Consider the following 21198-nt stretch of genomic DNA (forward strand, 5'->3'; position numbering starts at 1 on the left):
GTGAAGTCACATCAGGATGCGTAATAAATTTGTGTGTTTCCGATAACTCCTTGAGTTCAGAAAACCTCGATGAAAATTCTTCTATGACATAATTTATTGCCAAAGAAAACTCTACAGTGACTCTTGATCCGTCGCGTTTTTTCATCTAAATCCAGGTCGTAGTTAGAATTTTTTAAGTTTGAGAAACATCTGAAATTTTTGAAAACAATATGCTTCTTGCATTAAAAGCGGAGTGAGCTCTAACTCAAGAATTTGTTCAATTTTAAAGCACGAGGCCCATTATTTTTACCAAGAACTTTCAGTTTAGCCTCAAAAATTCGAATAAAATCTATCATAATTATAACAGTTTTATAAAAGCCTTTACGTTTAAATTATTGAAATGCTGGCACATATCCGTGAAAACCATCAATTTTTCAAGTCACGTGTAAGTCTCAAACCTTAGTTTATTTAATGCCTACGAAGATACGAGGATCACTATTTTTATGANATTGAAATGCTGGCACATATCCGTGAAAACCATCAATTTTTCAAGTCACGTGTAAGTCTCAATCCTTAGTTTATTTAATGCCTACGAAGATACGACGATCACTATTTTTATGTCACAAGCTTATTGATGAATGATGCAATGGAACTCAAGAAATTCGTAGAATTCAACTGTAAGAAACAAAGGAATATGGTGCTTATTCACAGGAGAGATTGCTGAATGACATTGGAAAATCGAGGTATTGATATTTGAACTAACGAAAACCAGATCAAGAACTCTGTTAAGCTGACTATTAAAATTATTAATTTGAACTCAAGACTTAAAATATTTTCTAAACAATATGTTTCATGAGGTGCAGTAACGTTAGTTGGTATTAGGCCGAAGTTGGAGTACTTTCCAGACCAAATGATGCTAGGAAGGTTGAAATCGCCAAGAACGCACAAGTGATTGGCACCTAATTTATTTTGAACCAAGTGTATTATGTTGTCAGTATGGGATTTGTAAATGTCGAAGGTACTGCTCGGCGGAATACATGAGGCAATAAGATACAGGGATCCATACGTTGAGGAGCCTTTTATGCAGATACACAACAGATCCAGAATGGCATCAGAATTGCAAAGATTTATTTGAAATGCCCGTAAGTTACGTTTCACAGCTATTAGCACTCCACCGCCTAGCGAGCGGCCTGTTTTAACTGCATCTCGGTCTTTAACATTAAAGAATTTTGAGTCGAAAAATTCTTGATCGTAAAAATCAGGACTTAGCCAAGTTTCGATTAGGACAAAGACATCATAGTCAAGATGAGCACTGAAGGTTCGGATAGCCTCCGACTTGGTACGCGTGCCACCCATATTTTGAAAATAGATCCTTACATCTTTGTAAACGCAAACACTTATATTGGTTAATTGCTAGGCATCATTGCTCCTCACGACTTCTCTTTGGATAAATTGAAACAATCGAACTTTAAGACGCCCTGGATTTAAAATCGTATCTAAGAGCGACGGTAAAACACCAAGCTTAAAGTTAATTTTCCTTAGCTTTTTGACGTCAGTATCTTTTTTGATGAGTGGAAAGCAGGCAATTTGACTACCATTTTTAGATAACAAACAAAAGAAAAATAGTCAAAACTTGGCAAATTGTCGCGACTCTATTAATTTGTCCGACACTATAAATACTTATTATATTTTCTGTTTCGTAATACATCAAACAAGATTAACAAATAATAAATTATCCAAAAACTAAGATCTACCACATTTTTCCCCAGATTCTACCACACGGAATTTTTTAAGTTCGATCACTGGTAAACCCACCTGTTCTTACCAATGGTGGTTTTCAGAAAGGTGGAAAAGCTATATTTAACCTTTATGTCAACGGCAACATACCCGGGTATGATTTGCGTTTTCAAATTGCTCTTTCTTGGAAACTATACATCGGATTAACTTGAAATTTCATGATATCCTCAACAAAAGTATTCTACACCATATTCCCATGTCTGAGTTGGATTGGACCACCTGGACCTGAGATCTGGCCATTTTTCGACTTTTACCCCTTACATCAACAGCTGCATACCCGGGTATGTATGTGAAAATGCATGCAAATATGTTGATACACTTGAAAAGTAAACTTTATTACGAATAAATTTCTTAATATAGTACAAGAATATAATGATAATATAATATTATGATACATGTAAAATAAAAATAATATTAATAAATTGGAAATTATAAACTTTTTAGTTACATATATTGCATTGCGGCAAATTAGCAGAATGTTTTGCACAAACGATTTTTTTGCACAATATGCAGGCTTTTTTGTTGGACGTCGTTTGGAGCCTATGTATAACAATGAACCTTTGATTTTATTCTGCCTGTAGTGTCACGTTCTTCATCGCCTCCTAGTGCAACATCCATTATCCTCAAAGGACCGCCGTTCATTGCTTCAATGGCGTTGCGCATAGAGAATATTCTGCTTATTCGACTATTACGATGGCTGAGTGGAACATCGACCTATCTCGACAGCCAGTTCGAAAACNGCGCATAGAGAATATTCTGCTTATTCGACTATTACGATGGCTGAGTGGAAGATCGACCTATCTCGACANTTTCGACTTTTACCCCTTACATCAACAGCTGCATACCCGGGTATGTATGTGAAAATGCATGCAAATATGTTGATACACTTGAAAAGTAAACTTTATTACGAATAAATTTCTTAATATAGTACAAGAATATAATGATAATATAATATTATGATACATGTAAAATAAAAATAATATTAATAAATTGGAAATTATAAACTTTTTAGTTACATATATTGCATTGCGGCAAATTAGCAGAATGTTTTGCACAAACGATTTTTTTGCACAATATGCAGGCTTTTTTGTTGGACGTCGTTTGGAGCCTATGTATAACAATGAACCTTTGATTTTATTCTGCCTGTAGTGTCACGTTCTTCATCGCCTCCTAGTGCAACATCCATTATCCTCAAAGGACCGCCGTTCATTGCTTCAATGGCGTTGCGCATAGAGAATATTCTGCTTATTCGACTATTACGATGGCTGAGTGGAAGATCGACCTATCTCGACAGCCATATCTCAGAAAATTTTTCAACAACGCTCTATTTCAGAATTTTATTAAAAAGCATCCTATCTCAGAATTTGATTGAAGAACGCCCTATCTCAGCTGCCGATTCCAAAACGCCCTATCTCAGCAAATTTTCAGTGTATTTTCGTTTGATCGATCTTCAACCAAATTCTTAGATAGGGTGTTTTTCAATAAAATTCTGAAATAGGGCGTTCTTCAATCAAATTCTGAAATAGGGCGTTCTTGAAAAGTTTTCTGAGATAGAGCGTTTTTGAACTGACTGCCGAGATAAGTCGATCTTCCACTCAGCCATCGATTAGTAGCTTCTACTTCTATTTCAGGTTTCGCCAGGTGCTTACAAAGTTGTTGAAGGAACATCACACGTCGCTTTGTAGAAGCCTTCTGCTGTGGGTTGTCTCCACGTAAATTATGTACATACGTAGCTAAGACAGCCACGTCCAGGATATTATAACATAATGGTAAAGGACATTTATTCGTTCGCCGCTTGTATGAATATTCTGCTAAGCGTTTAACCATGTTATTAACGTCCCCTTTGGTTTTGTTGTGATTTAATATCAAAAGTGACTTTTTCTTAAGACCTCTAACTTCGGGTTTGTAACGCATTCCTGAAAGTATTACAACTGATTTATTTTTCTTCGGCACGAGCTTGTCCATTGTTTGCCGACCTGAATTTGTTGTGGGTTCGAAGCTGGCAGTTTGTGGTGGTACAGCATACCAAGTTTTTCCATCTTGTCAGAATAGTTTCCCCGGTTTAACCTGGTCTGTCGTCCTTTTCTCATCTTCACTTTCGTCTTCCGGGTCGTATTCTGGTGACTGGATTTCTTCTATATCGGAGTCATCTGGAGTTACATCAAATTCGTCCTCCACAATCTCTTCAGATACGAAAGGCTCTCCGTCACTATTTTCCTCGCCTAATTCTTCTAACATCTAGCGAATGTATTCTTGCTGTTCCTCAGGGTCGAATCACTAAGCTGTCGTAGAGTGAGTCATTCACCATCTTCCATTTTTACTTTTGTAAGATTGTTTCGTTGGGAAACACTTGGCAATCAAAACCCATATCTCTTCAGTCTCTAAGTTCGCACTACATAAATTCAAGTAAATATCAGAGTATAAATACTCTTTTGCCTACGAGGTCTTCAGGTTTGTGCAAGCGTTCAACTACATGATGTAACCAGAAATATCACAAAAGTTATTTGCGTCTACTTGAAAACCCCTTTTCTCACATAGTTATACAAGTTTTTTACCTAAACAACCTGTTCGAGCGTTAAGCTCTCACTATACTTGTCGTCGCAAACCCTTTGCACTTTCGTTTTCGATAGCTACGCCACTGGCTCATACTTTTCATTACTCATGCTTCGGTCGCTCTACATTGCACATTCGTCGCTGCATTGCACTTCATTGTTGTTGCTAACGCACCGCTAATCAGCAGCTTATGCAAAGGTGCGTGCATAAACAACACAATTTTTGGACCATCGTTGCGCGCGTCACTCGTCGTAGCGGTTATAAATTCTTCGCTGCACAAACAACAATAAGCATCGCTAAACCGCACATTTCCATATCGCTCTTCTCCCGCTATTCGTCGTTATTAATATTTAAGCATAAGCAAATAGTTTAAGAAATTGTCTGTACAGTCCATTTGAAGATCTCCTAGCGTACGGAGCAATAAAGGCATAAAACCAGACTTCAATTTGTTAAATTATTTTTTTGCATTCGACAGCCGGTAAAAACCATTACTCGGCTCGACCAAGGTCCTTCGAGCCGGATCGAACGGCAATCGCAGTTAATTTTCTGTATTTTCGCATCGTGAAATCTGACCACTTAACTTTAAACATAAAAAATTTTTGCCTTGATAATGGATGCAGAGGGCAAAGCAGATCCACAGGTTGGCGACGCGGCGACACCACCAAGGTCAAGCAGCAACAACAACATTCGCGTTAAGGAGCTGCAGCGAGAACAGTTATGCTGTCGAGTTGCTGATCTACGTGAAAACTTGCTTCACCTCAACGCCATGACACCCTCGCAACTCGAGACTAAGCTAGCGCTCCTCGAGCATCATTTCACCACTTTCGAGCGCTTGCAATCAGAGCTGGAGTTTCTAGATGACTCGCAATTTGAATTGGATCATCGCATCGTCTTCGAAGAGTCTTTTTGTGAGGTGAAAAGTACCATCGTCGAACGTCTAGCTGTACTTCGAAGAAGTGATTGCCTCAGTAGCACCATAGTCCCTGCACTAAATTCTTCGTCGTCACCGCCAGCCCGGCATAGTTTGCCTAAGCTGCAGCTTACTAAATTTAGCGGCATACTGAGTGGCTAGACTTCTACAACATGTTTAAAGTCCTTGTGCACAACAATGCTGGACTTGATGATATTGAGAAATTTCATTGCGTTGCTTAGTACAGCGCTTCGTTATCCAGTCTGAGTACGAACAATTACACGCGGTAATTGCTTTACTTAATGGTATATTTTCAATCACACCTGCAAGCTATCTTCGATAATGGGGCACTCAGTCACCCAACCGTCGTTTCTCTTCGGGAATTCATCGATTCCATTAACGCTCATCTACGTGCCATACAGTCATTGGCATCGCGCAGTCAAATCGCTGACGGGATTTTACTCCATCTCATCGTGGCAAAGTTGGATCAGAAATGCAGCTCAAATGGGAAGAAGAAGTGTCAGCCAAGTGGGACAATTCAGCAAATACTTCGCTCCAACTTCCATCGTGGGATGATCTAGCTTCGTTCATTGAGCGACGCTGCCAAACAGTTAACATGGTAAAGGCCAACAGAAGCGCATCGGGTAAGGTCCCGGCCGCAAAAACCCCCGCCCGTTCATCGAAGGTTAGTTCAGCATTGGTCACGTCATCGAGCAACACAAATGCCCACTATGCGATGAACTCGCCACACACAGTGCATTCAAATGTGACAAATTCACCGCCATGGATCCAATGCAGAGGTATGATCTTGCTAAGAAGAAAACCCTTTGCTTGAACTGTCTGAGTAAAGGCCACGTATCAGCAGCATCAAACAATCGGTGCCAATACTGCAAGGTAAGTCATCATTCTCTACTTCATCGTACTCCACCTTCCACGTCGTCTGCACAAGAGTCCACGCAAGCACAAGCAGTGGCGCTGCACGCTCATCGACCAGTTAATGAGTCATCCTTGCTACTGCAATAGTGCAACTTCACAACAATCGTGGCACCTCGGTCATGGCTCGTGCGCTGCTTGACTCGGCATCTCAGTTAAACTTCGTTTCCGAGCGCATCGCCAGATGCTGAAGGCTTCTCGCACCAAAATCGCCATGGAAATCAGTGGAATAGGAGCGCTATGAACTAAAGCAAAGTACATAGCTGTTGTCGGACTCAAATCCCTGCATACGGGTTTTTCATCGTTATTGGAAGCGGTTATCATGCCATCGATTTCATCGTCTCAGCCACGAACCACTATCGATATTGTTCGCTGGGGAATACCCAAAAACATAAATTTAGCCGACACCAGCTTTTATATCCCCGGTGCTATTGTCTGCTTCTTGGTGCGAGCGTTTTCTTCGAAATTCTTTCGGTGGGGCAAATAAAGTCGCACAAAAATCTACCCACACTGCAGAAGACACAGTTGGGCTGGATTGTTGCTGGAGCTCTCACTTCACATTCCCCACTCTCGTCATCATCGGGTTAACATCGTCGTCCTTGCCTCATAACGAGTCATCTTCACTCACGAACTCATCGCTGGAAGCCCGCTTGGAAAAATTCTGGGAGATAGAAGATAACTGTTATAAACTATCGCTGGTGCGCGCAATTACAGAGCATGAATGTGAAGAACATTTTCTCCGAAATACTACGCGCTGCTTGCTCACCAACAAATTCATCGTACGCCTCCCCTTCATCGAAAATCCCGCTGGGTTAGGCAATTCACTGGAAACTGCTCGCCGAAGATTTTTCGCAATAGAAAGGAGACTAGAAAGCAACGAGGAGATGCGGCAAGAGTACAAGGCGTTCATGAACGAGTATAGTGAGCTAAAACACATGGTTGATCCAAGGGAATTGACGTCGAAGGTGGGTACCTACATTCCCCACCACTGTGTTGTGAAGGTGGATAGTTCGACAACCAAGCTACGTGTGGTATTCGACGCTTCATGCCGCACGTCCAATGGAAAAGCGCTGAATGACATTCTACACGTAGGGCCCACACTACAAGATGACATAGTTAAAATTCTCCTTCGTTTTCGAACTCATCGCTTCGTCTTAATGGCTGATATTGCCAAAATGTATCGGCAAATCATCGTTGACTCACGTGACGCCAAATGGCAGTGTATTTTGTGGCGCAATTCACCTTCAGAACCGCTAACGACATTTCAACTGCAAACTGTAACATACGGCACCAGTTGCGCTCCATTCTTGGCAGTTCGTTGTTTGCAGCAACTTGCACGCGAAAACATGAAAGCCTACCCCGTAGGAGATCGAATCACCCTTCGGGACTTCTACGTGGACAATTTAATGACAGGAGGGTCTACTGTAGAAGAAGTTATCAGAATAAAATCTGAAGTCACCGCATTACTAGCATCGGGAGGCTTCCCCCTTCGCAAATTCGCCTCTAACTGCAGCGAAATTATTGCAGGCATACCCAGCGTGGACATGGAGGAGATTATCACAGTTGATGACATGACCTACATAAAGGCGCTTGGGTTGAAATGGTCACCAACTAGCGATCAATTCCTCTTCTCGTACAATTCGTCGCAACACACTTCACCGAAGGCTACCAAACGTACCATATTAGCACAAGTGGCAAGTTTCTTCGACCCCCTAGGCGTACTTAATCTTATCATCGTTAAGTGCAAAATTTTGATGCAACACCTCTGGAAACTGCGTTTAGCGTGGGATGAAAGTGTACCGCTCTCTATTTGCACAGAATGGGAGAGCATATGCCAAAAACTAGCCCTCGTCAACCGCATTAAAGTGCCACGGTATGTATGCTTTAACAATAACACTAACCTACATGCCTTTGCGGATGCAAGCGGTAAGGCATATGGGGCCTGTATTTATGCTGTCTCTCACAATGACAACGCGGTGCAGTCAACGCTTATTTGCGCTAAGTCACGAGTGGCACCAACGAAGGAAATCACCTTGCCCAAATTGGAACTATGCGCAGCTCTGCTACTCTCAGAGCTGCTTCAGTCGGTCTTGGAGACATATAGCGCGCGGCCTAGCAATGTACACTGCTAGTCTGACTCAACGATCACCTTATCATGGTTGCAGCGTGAACCACATCACTGGACCACGTTCGTAGCTAACCGGGTGGCAAAAATTCGGCGCATCACGGCTGACTTTACATGGCATCACGGCTGACTTACATCCAGCGGATTTGGTGTCACGTGGGGCTTCAGTAGAGGGGCTCATCGGTAATAACTTGTGGTTTCATGGACCAGCATTCCTGGCAAAGAACAGTAGCAGCTGGCCACGCAATCCAGTAGACGCTTTACAAGAAGTTCCAGAGCAACGAATGCTTTGTTTTTCCGTGACATCATCGCTACAAGAAGATATCATCGCTGAGCATAAGTACGTGAACAGCTACGGCAAACTTCTTCGTATCTTCGCTTACGTCAGACGGTTTACTTCGTCGCTGCGTCATCGTTTTGTTGAATCTGGACCGATTACTGCCAGAGAACTATACGACTCGTTGTTGACTGTATGTCGATACATACAGCTCGTAGCGTTCGCCGATGATCATAGGTCACTGCACACATCTGGAGTTAGTCGTAGTACTAAGCTCCATCAATTATCGCCATTTCTACACGACGAAATAATCCGGGTTGGTGGAAGAATTTCGAACTCATCGTTGCCTTGGACCACAAGGCATCCAATACTTCTTCCAAAAACGCACCCATTCGTGCGTACCCTCATTGAAGCGTTTCATCGCCAACACCTCCATGCAGGTTGCCAAACTCTGTTGAGCATTCTTCGCGATAGATTTTGGATTATCAATGCTCGAAGCATCATCAAACAGGTAATTCACAACTGCATTTTGTGTTATCGCAACAAACCCAAACTGGAACAACAGCTCATGGGCGCACTTCCTCGAGAACGTGTGGAACCCGCTCATCCCTTTGAAGTAGCTGGTGTAGATTATTGCGGCCCTTTGACGATCACGCAACGCATCAGAAGCAAGGGCCCCCTCAAAGTGTACATAGCGCTGTTTATCTGCTTCACAACAAAGGCGGTGCACCTGGAGTTGGCACCAGACCTAAGCACACCATCGTTCATTGCCGCCCTAAAGCGCTTCATTGCGCGCAGAGGCAAATGTCGAACAATCTTCTCTGATAATGCAACAAATTTCGTCGGTGCAAATCGAGAGCTGCGAGAGCTTTTATCTGCATTCACGTCGCAACAGCACATCGATAAGGTTCAATCAGGCAATCAGGAGAAGGCATAGAATGGAGATTCATACCCCCACGGTCACCCCACTTCGGTGGGCTATGGGAAAGCGCAGTAAAGCGTGCCAAGTATTATCTACGGCGCGCTGTCGGCTCTCATCTGCTCACATTTGACGAGCTACACACGGTTTGCTGCCAAACGGAAGCGATAATAAACAGCCGCCCACTAACGCCTTTATCTTCGAGCCCCGACGATCTTCGTGCGCTTACCCCTGCGCATTTCTTAGTTGGCAGAAGTCTCACCACTGTCATCGAACCATCGCTTCAACAAACTTCTACCGGATTACTCGCCAGGTACCAAATTGTTCAATCAGTACAACAAGGCTTTTGGGAACGATGCAGCGCACAAAGTGGAAGACTACATGTCAAAATTTGCAGAAGAACGACCTGGTTCTTATCAAGGAAGAATCCTCACCACCTATGAAGTGGCCACTGGGTAGAGTGGTCGATATTTTCGCCGGCAAAGATGGTGCAGTACGAGTGGTTCTTATCAAAACCGCTGATGGAACATATAAGAGAGCCATAACTCGTGTATGCAAGCTACCTATCGATTCGTCGTCGCCGCAACATCAATAGTTGGAGCCAAGCTTCCAAGGGGGGGGAGAATGTTCGAGCGTTAAGCTCTCACTATACTTGTCGTCGCAAACCCTTCGCACTTTCGTTTTCGATAGCTACGCCACTGGCTCATACTTTTCATTACTCATGCTTCGGTCGCTCTACATTGCACATTCGTCGCTGCATTGCACGTCATTGTTGTTGCTAACGCACCGCTAATCAGCAGCTTATGCAAAGGTGCGTGCATAAACAACACAATTTTTGGACCATCGTTGCGCGCGTCACTCGTCGTAGCGGTTATAAATTCTTCGCTGCACAAACAACAATAAGCATCGCTAAACCGCACATTTCCATATCGCTCTTCTCCCGCTATTCGTCGTTATTAATATTTAAGCATAAGCAAATAGTTTAAGAAATTGTCTGTACAGTCCATTTGAAGATCTCCTAGCGTACGGAGCAATAAAGGCATAAAACCAGACTTCAATTTGTTAAATTATTTTTTTGCATTCGACAGCCGGTAAAAACCATTACTCGGCTCGACCACAACCGTTTTCGCATATATGTACATTCAAAACCCACGATGATAAAGTGTGGTCTGAGAAACTAATTATTCATATAGTAAAATATGGGGGTTTCCAGCGGAAGGTCCACCACGACAAAAAAATAAAAGTTTTATATCTAATGTATTTACGGGCCGATTTGTCTGCTTTTTAAAATATATACTGGCTATGTAAGTAGAATCATGTTTGCATAAAATGATCTTCCTAGGTGGTGCCAAGGTCGAGATATTTCGAAAAACCGTATTTATGGTCCGATTTGGTGCAAATTTGGCGTATGTGGTTGGAACATAATAAATCATAGATTTCCAATAAATTGACCCCGAATTGGCGCTGAAGTTAAAATATAAAGTATATTCTACATAAAATACATGTTTTATTTGCGTTAAAAATTCATTTAAAAGCAATATTAACAAAAATATAACGATGGAAATTTATGTCACGTAACGCCACGTCACGTCACGTTTCACACTTGGGGTTGTAAAAGAGAATTGAAACAATTTGCAATAATTCAAAAAACTCTAAAAACAACTAGAATTGCTCCAAATAATATTAAAATAAGTTTCATGAAAATAGCCATCCACAATTCGCAGAGTTTTGCGATTTTGTAAGAAAAGAAAAATCAACTTCCATTTTTTGTCACGTAACGACCCTCTCTTTAAATGTTTATATTTCAGGACCAAGCAGTTCGATTGATTTCATTTTTCGGTTAAATATAGAGCTAATTATGTGCTATAGAATGGCCCAAAAAAGTTAAAGAAAACTAATGGTATTCCTTTTTTGTATCACATTGGAATAGTACGACTGTCACGTGCGCCACCATGGGAATGCCCATATCATATTTCGCAAATATTGTTTTACATACTTAAAATAAGCATATTTTTTTTAAAAAATGACNTTTAAATGTTTATATTTCAGGACCAAGCAGTTCGATTGATTTCATTTTTCGGTTAAATATAGAGCTAATTATGTGCTATAGAATGGCCCAAAAAAGTTAAAGAAAACAAATGGTATTCCTTTTTTGTATCACATTGGAATAGTACGACTGTCACGTGCGCCACCATGGGAATGCCCATATCATATTTCGCAAATATTGTTTTACATACTTAAAATAAGCATATTTTTTTTAGAAAATGACATAAAGTCTTAGCCAGATTAAAAGAAATGTGTTAAATATTCACATTTTCGTCATAACACAATGCCATTTCCCATACAAAATGTACATATGTGCATACCCGGGTATGCTGCTGTTGACGTACGTATAATTTTTCTGCTGTTGACATAAAGGTTAATACTTTCGCGGTATTTAATGTTTGGCTTCGCCCGGACTTAGCATTCTTTACTTGTTCTGTATAATTTCGTTACCTAAACTTCAACTTACATATGAGTAGTCCACTTGCAAAGTGCGCTATGTAAAATTTTTTCGATTTTTAGTTTTTGGTGGATTGCGTACCAGTATTTAAAGTAGTTTCATGTCCGCTAACAACACAGTGCAAAATCTTTTTATATTCTGAAACAAATAGCATAAAATGTTGACTCTTCTTCCAAAAGTCGCTATCATACTTATTTATAAACTTTGAAAAGTATCCATCTTCTGATGAACCTAGAAAACTGCTTTAGGTCGTGTAGTCTGTTAATGTTATCTTATGTCATAGTATGTTATGTTATAATTTTATAAGGCTCTTATTTATCCAAATTTTTAGGCAATAATAAAAAAGATTCAATTTAAATGCTACTTGTTGTTGTAGTCGTTTTTTCAAATTTATGGCTTTCTATTATAAAATCACATAACGCTGTTTGCAAGTGGACTACACATATGTATGTACGCATATCTATATATGACTACTCTTTTATACAAATACACTATACTAATTATTTATAATGGTTTAGTGCAGTTGTAATTCTCCAACAAGATAGCTAACTAGCTACTTTTACATTCCATAACATTGTAGAGGCTTTATTGCAAAATTAATATAATCAGTCACTTTTGCAAAAAAATTTTGAAAAAGATATGAGTCTTTTTATGAACCATGAAGCATTTTAAGCTCGTATCTAAGTAGGTACTTGACACTCGATGGGTGGTAGATAATTTTTTAGCAACAAGGACGAGTAAGCCCAATGTGTTCATCCATATTAATTTTATTGAGTTCGAGATGGCGCTAAGCGATATGCGAGTACTTGAACAAATTTACATTTAGGCATTTCGCTAAATACGTTAGGGTCAAATTGGGGTGGCACAACTAGACTTTACCTAGCAAAGCGTCACACAGCTGTTCTCCATTGAGAAGGCGATGATTTGGAAACGTGAAATTCTAATGAAAATATTTTAGCACGTGCTTCAGATTTTTTCTCGGGCTGAAATTTTTATCGCTCGAGCTTGAAGAAAAACATACAAGAAAAAAACAAGCACATTTAATAGTTACATATTTCTTTTTTAGAAGTACCCACATACATGTGTACATATGTATGTATATGCACATGTAAATAAGTTCAGTTATTGATATAAAATCACGTCTGTTTATTTTTTATTACTTGCACTCTCCATTAGAGATTGTTCAAATGCTGCGATTCATCTCTGGCGATGAAATACTGTAGAAGACCGCTAATCGCAGGGGATAGGTAGCAGGAGATATTGCTTGCGAGGCAATAAAAAGTCAATTTGTGAGTTTTTCAGCCTCTTTTAACTTATAATTTTGATGAAATTGGGTTTATACATAATATATTTGCTAGGTTAAGGACTACTATATTATCGTGATAGATGATAAATCTATGAACTATGCAGAAAGATTAACTCTTAATTAGGCGTATGGGGTCAAGGCCATTTTAAGTTGGAAAAAAATGTTTGAGTGCTTGCAGCGCGCTCGCGCTCTTTCTATCTTCCTACCACCCTGCGGGGTACGTAAATTAGTCACGGCCAGAACATCGGCGCGTACACATGTGGCACTACTCTCTTAAGTCCTGACCCCTTGCGACCAGTTACGTAAAATTTTTTGACGGAGGTTAAGGTGCCCACAATCACCGACGTGTACGTATGCCGTGTCTGTTTGACGTAGCAACATATAAAATTTAAGGTGCCCACATTCACCGACGTGTACGTATGCCGTGTCTGTTTGACGTTGCAACATATAAAATTTACTGGTGATAGAAAGAGAGAGAAGCAGTACACGTCACGCATAACCGTCGCACGTACAAGATGGTGGGTTTTCATTTACATGGCGCTCTCATAATTTTGATCGTGTCAGCTGACACGTTAACATACATTTACGTCAGTGAGTGTGGCCTGACACGATCTAACTTATGAGAGCACCATGTTAATGAAAACTCACCACCGTGTAAGTGCGACGGTTACGCTTGCCTCTCTCTCTCTCTATCAACATGGCGATTGCACCGTCACGGGTGGGACATTTGTACAGAAAAAATTTTATTTCTTGTTTAAATTTAAGTACAAAGTACTCAACAATTCTTAAATTTGATAAAGCTACAACTAATTGACTATTATATGAGTTATTACAAAATACGAAAAAAAATTCCACCTTAATTTTATATGGAAAAAATCTGATTTATTTCTTCTGTCACGGGTTGGACAAAAAAAAAATAACCTGCTTTTTGGAGCATATATATTTTACGGAAACTCTGCGAATTTATTTCACTTTTCTGTGTGAACTTGATGTCTTATAATAAAACAAAGAACCAGGAACACAAACAAAGCAAAACCTACAAAAAAAAAATGATGGCTTTATTATAAAAAAAAATCCGAAATTCCACTGCCACGGGTGGGACAACGTTTGTCACGGGTAGGACACGTACGAATTTTTATATGAAAAGGAGCTTTTAGTGTGGTCCATATATAAAGATTAGTTATTAAAAAATATAAGAAGCCAAGTAGGGGTTAAATTCACCTTTTATCTTAGAATGGTGCCTTTTATATAGAAGAATATGCTTAGCACCGTCAGCCATAGAAATTATTAGAAATGAACGCGATTTCCTAGCGTCTTGAAATTTTCACTTTTACCTACTTAAATTTAATGGACTACAAAACTGCATACCTAAAAATTCTGAGCAAAAAGTTTGAAATTATTTGGTGTAGTTGTTAAGGTTTGTTGAATTTTTATAAAGCTTATCAGCCCTGTAAACCTACCTCTGACAACTGTCCCGCACATAGCTGTCACGGGTGGGTCAGGCTTCTCTGTTGAATTATTCTTATCTAACTACGTGGAAACGACAATTCAATTGTGGTAAATGTTTGCAATGAATTTCTAACATTATGTACGAAACACAACTTCAACTTCTGTAATTAAATATAATAACTTTTAGCTTTTTTTGTCACGGGTGGGACAAGACCAATACTGCTTAATAATAACTCATAATATAGATAAAGCAGTCACACAATTTAATATATAACACAAAAGCAGATGAGTTCTACTATATATTTTACCAAACACTTATTATGCATCGCAAATTATTTGACAGTTACACACGTTAACTTAATTTTGGCCTCTAGATTACCGTGCCGTTTTGAGAAAATCCGTATCACGTCAAAATTTGGAGATATTTAGGAGGGAAGTTTTAGAGCCCTGAAAGTGAATATTTCATCGTTTAAAACACTGAGCTCAGGTTTTGAATTTTTTTCTGAGCAAAGGTTTTGATAGCTGACCTTACTTAAGTGGGATCTTCCAAATTCAATGGCGTCACTCGTTTTGCCAGATTAGCTCCAGTTTTCCAGATAATGGTACTTGAAAATTTGCTTAAATTTTAAGTTTTTTGTTAATAATTCCCTCAGTTTTAAAGTTATGTTACTAAAATTTTTCCCGTGACTGTATTTTGGTATTTCCTTAACTATTTCTGAAAATCATGAAAAGCGGCTGACTATAACATATAGCTCACATACAACCGATTACTCAGATTTGTGGTTTTGCGTTATAACTCAAAATATTTTTTCATAATAATACAGTATGGAGGCAAAAATATCACAGCTAAATGGCCAAGCACATAAACTTCATTCCGGCCTCTAGGTAATGATGCCGTTTTCAGAAAATCCGTAAAGTCAAAATGTTGAGATGTTTTAGAGCTCTTAAAGTGAATTATTCGTGGTTTGTAACACTGTGCTCAGGCTTTAAACTTTTATTCTGAGCAAAGGTTTTGCGCTTACTTAACTTGGGCCTTTTGAATTCAATAGCGTCCCCCGTTTTTCCAGTTTTCGAGATAACGGTACTTGAAAATTTGCTTAAATTTTACCTTTTTTGTTAGTAATTCCTTCAGTTTTAAAGTTATTTTACTAAAATTTTGTACGTGACTGTTTTTAGATATTACCTTAATTATTTTTGAAAATCAGCGAAATCCGTTCACTATAACACATAGCTCCCATACAACTCATTATTCAGATATGTGGTTTTGCGTTATAACTCGTATTTTATTTCGTAATATTTTTTAATTTTATTAGGTTGTACACTATTTGGACCTGAACCTGGGTTATTTTCGATCCCATTCTGCCATATTTTGGCAGTTTCTATTGCACGAATGGGTTTTTAATACCCTGTGGCTGTGTAGCATTTAGAATCATCACAACGAAGCACCATTTTAATAATTTATTGCAGAGCTTTTTAATTTTTTTCATGTTTAGGAGTTTCCGTAGATAATGACATAATGAAAAAAAAAGCTTTTCGAAAATTTTTCCATTTTTTTTAGAGACCATAAAGGTTATAAGAAATACAATTAAATATCGCTCTATAATTATTACTGAACAATGGAAAAGTTGTTTTCGTCTCTCGGGACGATTATTTAAGATGAGATTTTTATTTGGTTTCGTCTCTCGGGACGTTTATTTCAAGACGAATATGATTTACGTCTTCTCATAATAATTATATGGGATTTTTATTTATTTTTTCGTCTCTCGGGACGTTTATTTCAAGACGAATATGATTTACGTCTTCTCATAATAATTATATGGGATTTTTATTTATTTTTTCGTCTCTCGGGACGTTTATTTCAAGACGAATATGATTTACGTCTTCTCATAATAATTATATGGGATTTTTATTTATTTTTTCGTCTCTCGGGACGTTTATTTCAAGACGAATATGATTTACGTCTTCTCATAATAATTATATGGGATTTTTATTTATTTTTTCGTCTCTCGGGACGTTTATTTCAAGACGAAAATGATTTAAGTCTTCTCTTAATAATTATATGGGACTTTTATTGAAATGAAACTTCTTAATTGAGTTCGGAGATTTGACGCATTAAATATTTAACGCCACGATTTTCATGTGTTCAAATCTGTATCGTTCGCTCGATTTTCAAAAATGAGGTGTCCAATTAAAGGGCTTTGCTTTTTCGTGGTTTTAGTTTTTTGGAAAGGGTTGCCAAATGTTAGCAAATCAGATTCCAAAAACGAGCTCCGAGATATTTGCGTTTAATTTCGTGAAATCGGCAGTACATGTACCGATTATATTAAGACGCGGGACGTAAATCATTGTCGTCTTGAAATAAACATCACGAGAGACGTGAAAAATGAAAGTCGCATATAATTATTATGAAAAGACGTAAATCATTTCCGTCTTAAAATAAACGTCCCACGAGGTGAAAAGCTACAAGTCCCACATAATTATTATGAGAAGACGTAAATCATTTTTGTCTTGAAATGAACGTCCGGAGAGACGAGAAAAATAAAAATTCCATATAATTATTATGAAAAGACGTAAATAATTTCCATCTGAAAATAATCGCCCCGCGAGGCGAAAACAAATATTTCTCGTAAATAATTGTTACACAAAGACGAAAAAATTTCTCTTAAAACAAGGCGACGTTTTTGATCCCAAATATTAGGATAATAATTATTTTGGGTCTCTGTTTTTTTTATAAATTAATAAAAGGTATTAAAAACCCATTCGTACAATAGACATTGTCAAAATATGGTAGAATAAAATTTAAAAGAAACCAAGTTTAGGTACAAATTGTGTACAACCTAATAAAATTTTAAAAAATTACGAAATAGAATATGTCCCTGCAGTGAAACCCCAAACTAGTCAGGAAAAATACTAGTTTACAACTAGAATTTCCTGACTGAAAGCGAACTAGTTCGAAAATGACCAGACTTGTACCAAGTACAAACCATTTATTCATGCCCTGTTTTAATTGAATTCAACAGTTTAATACAATTAAGTACACAAAATATTATAACTTTTATTTGTGTATATTGTAAACTAGGGATGTTGCGAATGTGGAATTTTAGACATCCGCTGATGCGAATGCGGATGCGAATATCTAACAGCTAACATCCGCGGATGCGAATGCGTTGCCGCTTTGGTAATTTTTTACCAAATNGACATCCGCTGATGCGAATGCGGATGCGAATATCTAACAGCTAACATCCGAGGATGCGAATGCGTTGCCGCTTTGGTAATTTTTTACCAAAACTGGTAATTTTTTTCTTTTTAGGAGGAGTTTGGTAATTTGATAATTTTTTTCTCAATTTGGTAATTTTATTAACGTAAGTCTTTTCTTTTAAGTTTTTAATACTAACTTATTACATATAAAAATTTATAACTTGGAACCTTCTGACAATTGCACAAAACAAAAAAATTTGCTTATGTACTTACCTTCAGAGACCCAAAAATTTAAAGGGCTCTTTAATGTAACAATTTGCCTTGACAACTCAGAACTTTTAGTATGAGTTTGCAATATAGCAGGAAACCACCCATTTTTCCCAATATGGCGGCTCGATCACAGCCCCTTCAGTCCCACAAATCTGGATTTTGGATCATTTTTACCTGCCGGAACCAATGGTGAAAGAAAATAATTCCACGGGACTAATTAAAAGAATGTGACCCACCTCCTTCGAGTTGTAATCTGCTTTTTTCCAATAGGCATAAACTGCAGTAGAAATGAACTATTAAACACCTTTTAAATGTTTATAAATCTATGAGCGATTTTTTTCTTTTATGTTTTAGGGCCGATTGTTCAACGTCTGATTAGTACAAATCGGAGGTAGAAGCTCCGGTTAAATACATTGAACAACCGGCCATTAAAAATATTTGTGAATTGTTATAGTCGGAACACATTGAAAAGGACAACCACAGCTGTAAATTGTTCGTCTTCGTTATCTAAACGCTCAGTCGATGGTGATATGAATTTTTTGAACGCGGCAGCGACATCATGCATTTTTATGAGTTTGTCATAAAAGAATGGGAAGAACTCATTTTTCGGTCGAAAAATATAAATAGATCTAAGCTGGCCACAATCCCAGACGTGGTGTATTACACACGTCGAAAAATACTTTCCAATTTTTTTAGAATAATATGCTCATAAAAATTTGGTAATTTGTTTCTGAGTTTGGTAATTTTTTTTTAGAGGTTTGGTAAAAAATTAAAAATCTTTGTGGCAACACTGGATCCAATGTATATTCTTACCAAAAAAATATTGCACGACAAGTAAACAAAATTACTGTTCTTTAAATTTTTACTAAAAATAAATTCCCCAAAGATCCCCATTTTAAATTATTGAAACGAATATATGTAACATCAAAGGCAAATGACGAATATTTGGTTAAGAATTACAGTGCACACTTTCTTCTTTTGTGCCTAGTAGTTTTTTTAAGATTGGTCCAAAAAAATCATAATAAAGAAAAAACCAATGCTGGTATTTAAAGAAGAGAAAACAAAAAATATTGTTAAAAAGACAATGTTCTCTTTAACGTACGTCAAAGGTCAAGTAGAAGTTGGAACTTGTATGACTGCCCATTGATAGCTCGGTTATATAGCTTAGGAAATAATATGGTTAAAGATATTTTTATCAAAGTTGATAAATATGACATTTGACCAGTTTTGTTACACAAATACTCCCACGACCACAGGCAAAAATATTGGCTATGTACAATTTGTCATTTTGTTTGCTATATATACGTTTTATCGGTGCACTTGCACAACATTCGCATTCGCAAAAGCTCCGCATTGATTATTGCGAATGCGAATGTTAAAATTAATGCGGAAGCTCCGCGGTTGCGAATGCGAATATTCGCAACAACCCTGTAGTAAACCATTAAAGGAAGTACGTATTCAATTATAAATAATGATCAATATTCATAATGATTATTAATTAAAGCATGTTTTTTTGGATAACCGTTTAATGATTAAATATCGATTTTGGTGATTAATAATTAATTACTTAAAAGAAATTTTAATTAATTCATTAATCTTAATTACATCATTATTTTGTTATTTTTGATCATTTTCAATTATTTTTTATTTTCGACTTGTTTTAATTACAGGATTATAATTATTTGATTAATTTCTATTATTAATCATCAAGGCAACTATAGACAAAAATTAAGAATATTTAATAACTGCTTGAATTATTTAATTATTGTATTCTGATCCAAATCTCAAATTTTAAACATTAATTACTACTTTTATAAAACTTTAAAAAGAAAAGACTGAAATGTCCAAAGTTAATGAATTTAATTAATTTTAATGAAAACTTGTATTTTTATCTTAGTACACACAAAAATGAACTAAAGTATTCATTTTATTTGTAACTAAAATGTTCTCTTTTGCATATTCAATATTATTAAAAAAGATAAAAATATAGTATTTATTGTGCCTGAAACCTTTTACTTTTAATAACACTTAATGAAACATGCATTTAAATTTATGTTCGAAAGTTTGAAATATTTATGTACATATTTATTTTTGCCTTTAATTCCCTGCAGTGAAACCCCAAACTAGTCAGGAAAAATACTAGTTTACAACTAGAATTTCCTGACTGAAACCGAACTAGTTCGAAAATTACCAGACTTGTACGAAGTAAAAACGATTTATTCATGCCCTGTTTAATTTGACTTCGACAGTTTAATACAATCGGCTACACTAAATATTATAACTTTTATTTGGGTATATTGTAAACCGTTAAAGCGAGTCCGTACTCGCCATTATACCATACCTGTTAAATAATGATTAATATTCATAATGATTACTAATTAAAGCATGTTTTTGGATAACCGCTTAATGATTAAATACTGATATTAGCACCTTTTTAATGATTAATAATTAATTACTTAAACAAAAATGTTTAATTAATTCGTTAATTTTAATTACATCATTATTTTGTTATTTTTGAGTATTTTCAATCATCTTTGCCTTTTTTTAATTACACGATTAAATAATTATTTGATTAATTTCAATTATCAATCAACAAGCCAAAAGTATAGACAAAAATTAAGAACATTTAATAACTGCTTGAATATTTATTTATTTTATTCTTATCCGAATCTCGAATTTTAAACATTAATTATTACTTTTAAAAAATTTTAAAAAGAAAGGACTGAAATGTGCAAAGTTAATGAATTTAATTTATTTCAATGAAAAATTTTATCTTTATTTTAGTTCACTCAAAAATGAACTAAAATGTTAGTTTTATTTTTAACCAAAATGTTTTCTTTTCCATATTCAATATTATTAAAAAAGGATAAAATTATAGTATTTATTGTACCTGAAAGCTTTTACTTTTAATAACGTTTAATGTATAATGCATTTAAATTTTGGTTCGAAAGTTTGAAATATTTATGTATCTATTTATTT

At 37.0% G+C, this 21198-nt stretch overlaps 1 protein-coding gene across 1 annotated transcript; it reads left to right on the forward strand.

Annotated features, from left to right (window-relative positions):
• Positions 1-5732: 5732 nt before the first annotated feature.
• LOC108360894 (uncharacterized) lies at positions 5733-9511 on the forward strand. The gene is made up of 3 exons (XM_017613355.1): positions 5733-6039; positions 6689-8292; positions 8369-9511. Exons 1-3 carry the CDS (start codon positions 5733-5735, stop codon positions 9509-9511), a joined length of 3054 nt encoding a protein of 1017 aa, XP_017468844.1.
• The last annotated feature ends 11687 nt before the right edge of the window (positions 9512-21198 follow it).

The sequence above is a fragment of the Rhagoletis zephyria genome, unplaced genomic scaffold, assembly GCF_001687245.7.
Source record: "Rhagoletis zephyria isolate East Lansing unplaced genomic scaffold, Rhagoletis_zephyria_1.1 Rzeph_scaffold_00648, whole genome shotgun sequence".
Classification (NCBI taxonomy): Eukaryota; Metazoa; Arthropoda; class Insecta; order Diptera; family Tephritidae; genus Rhagoletis; species Rhagoletis zephyria.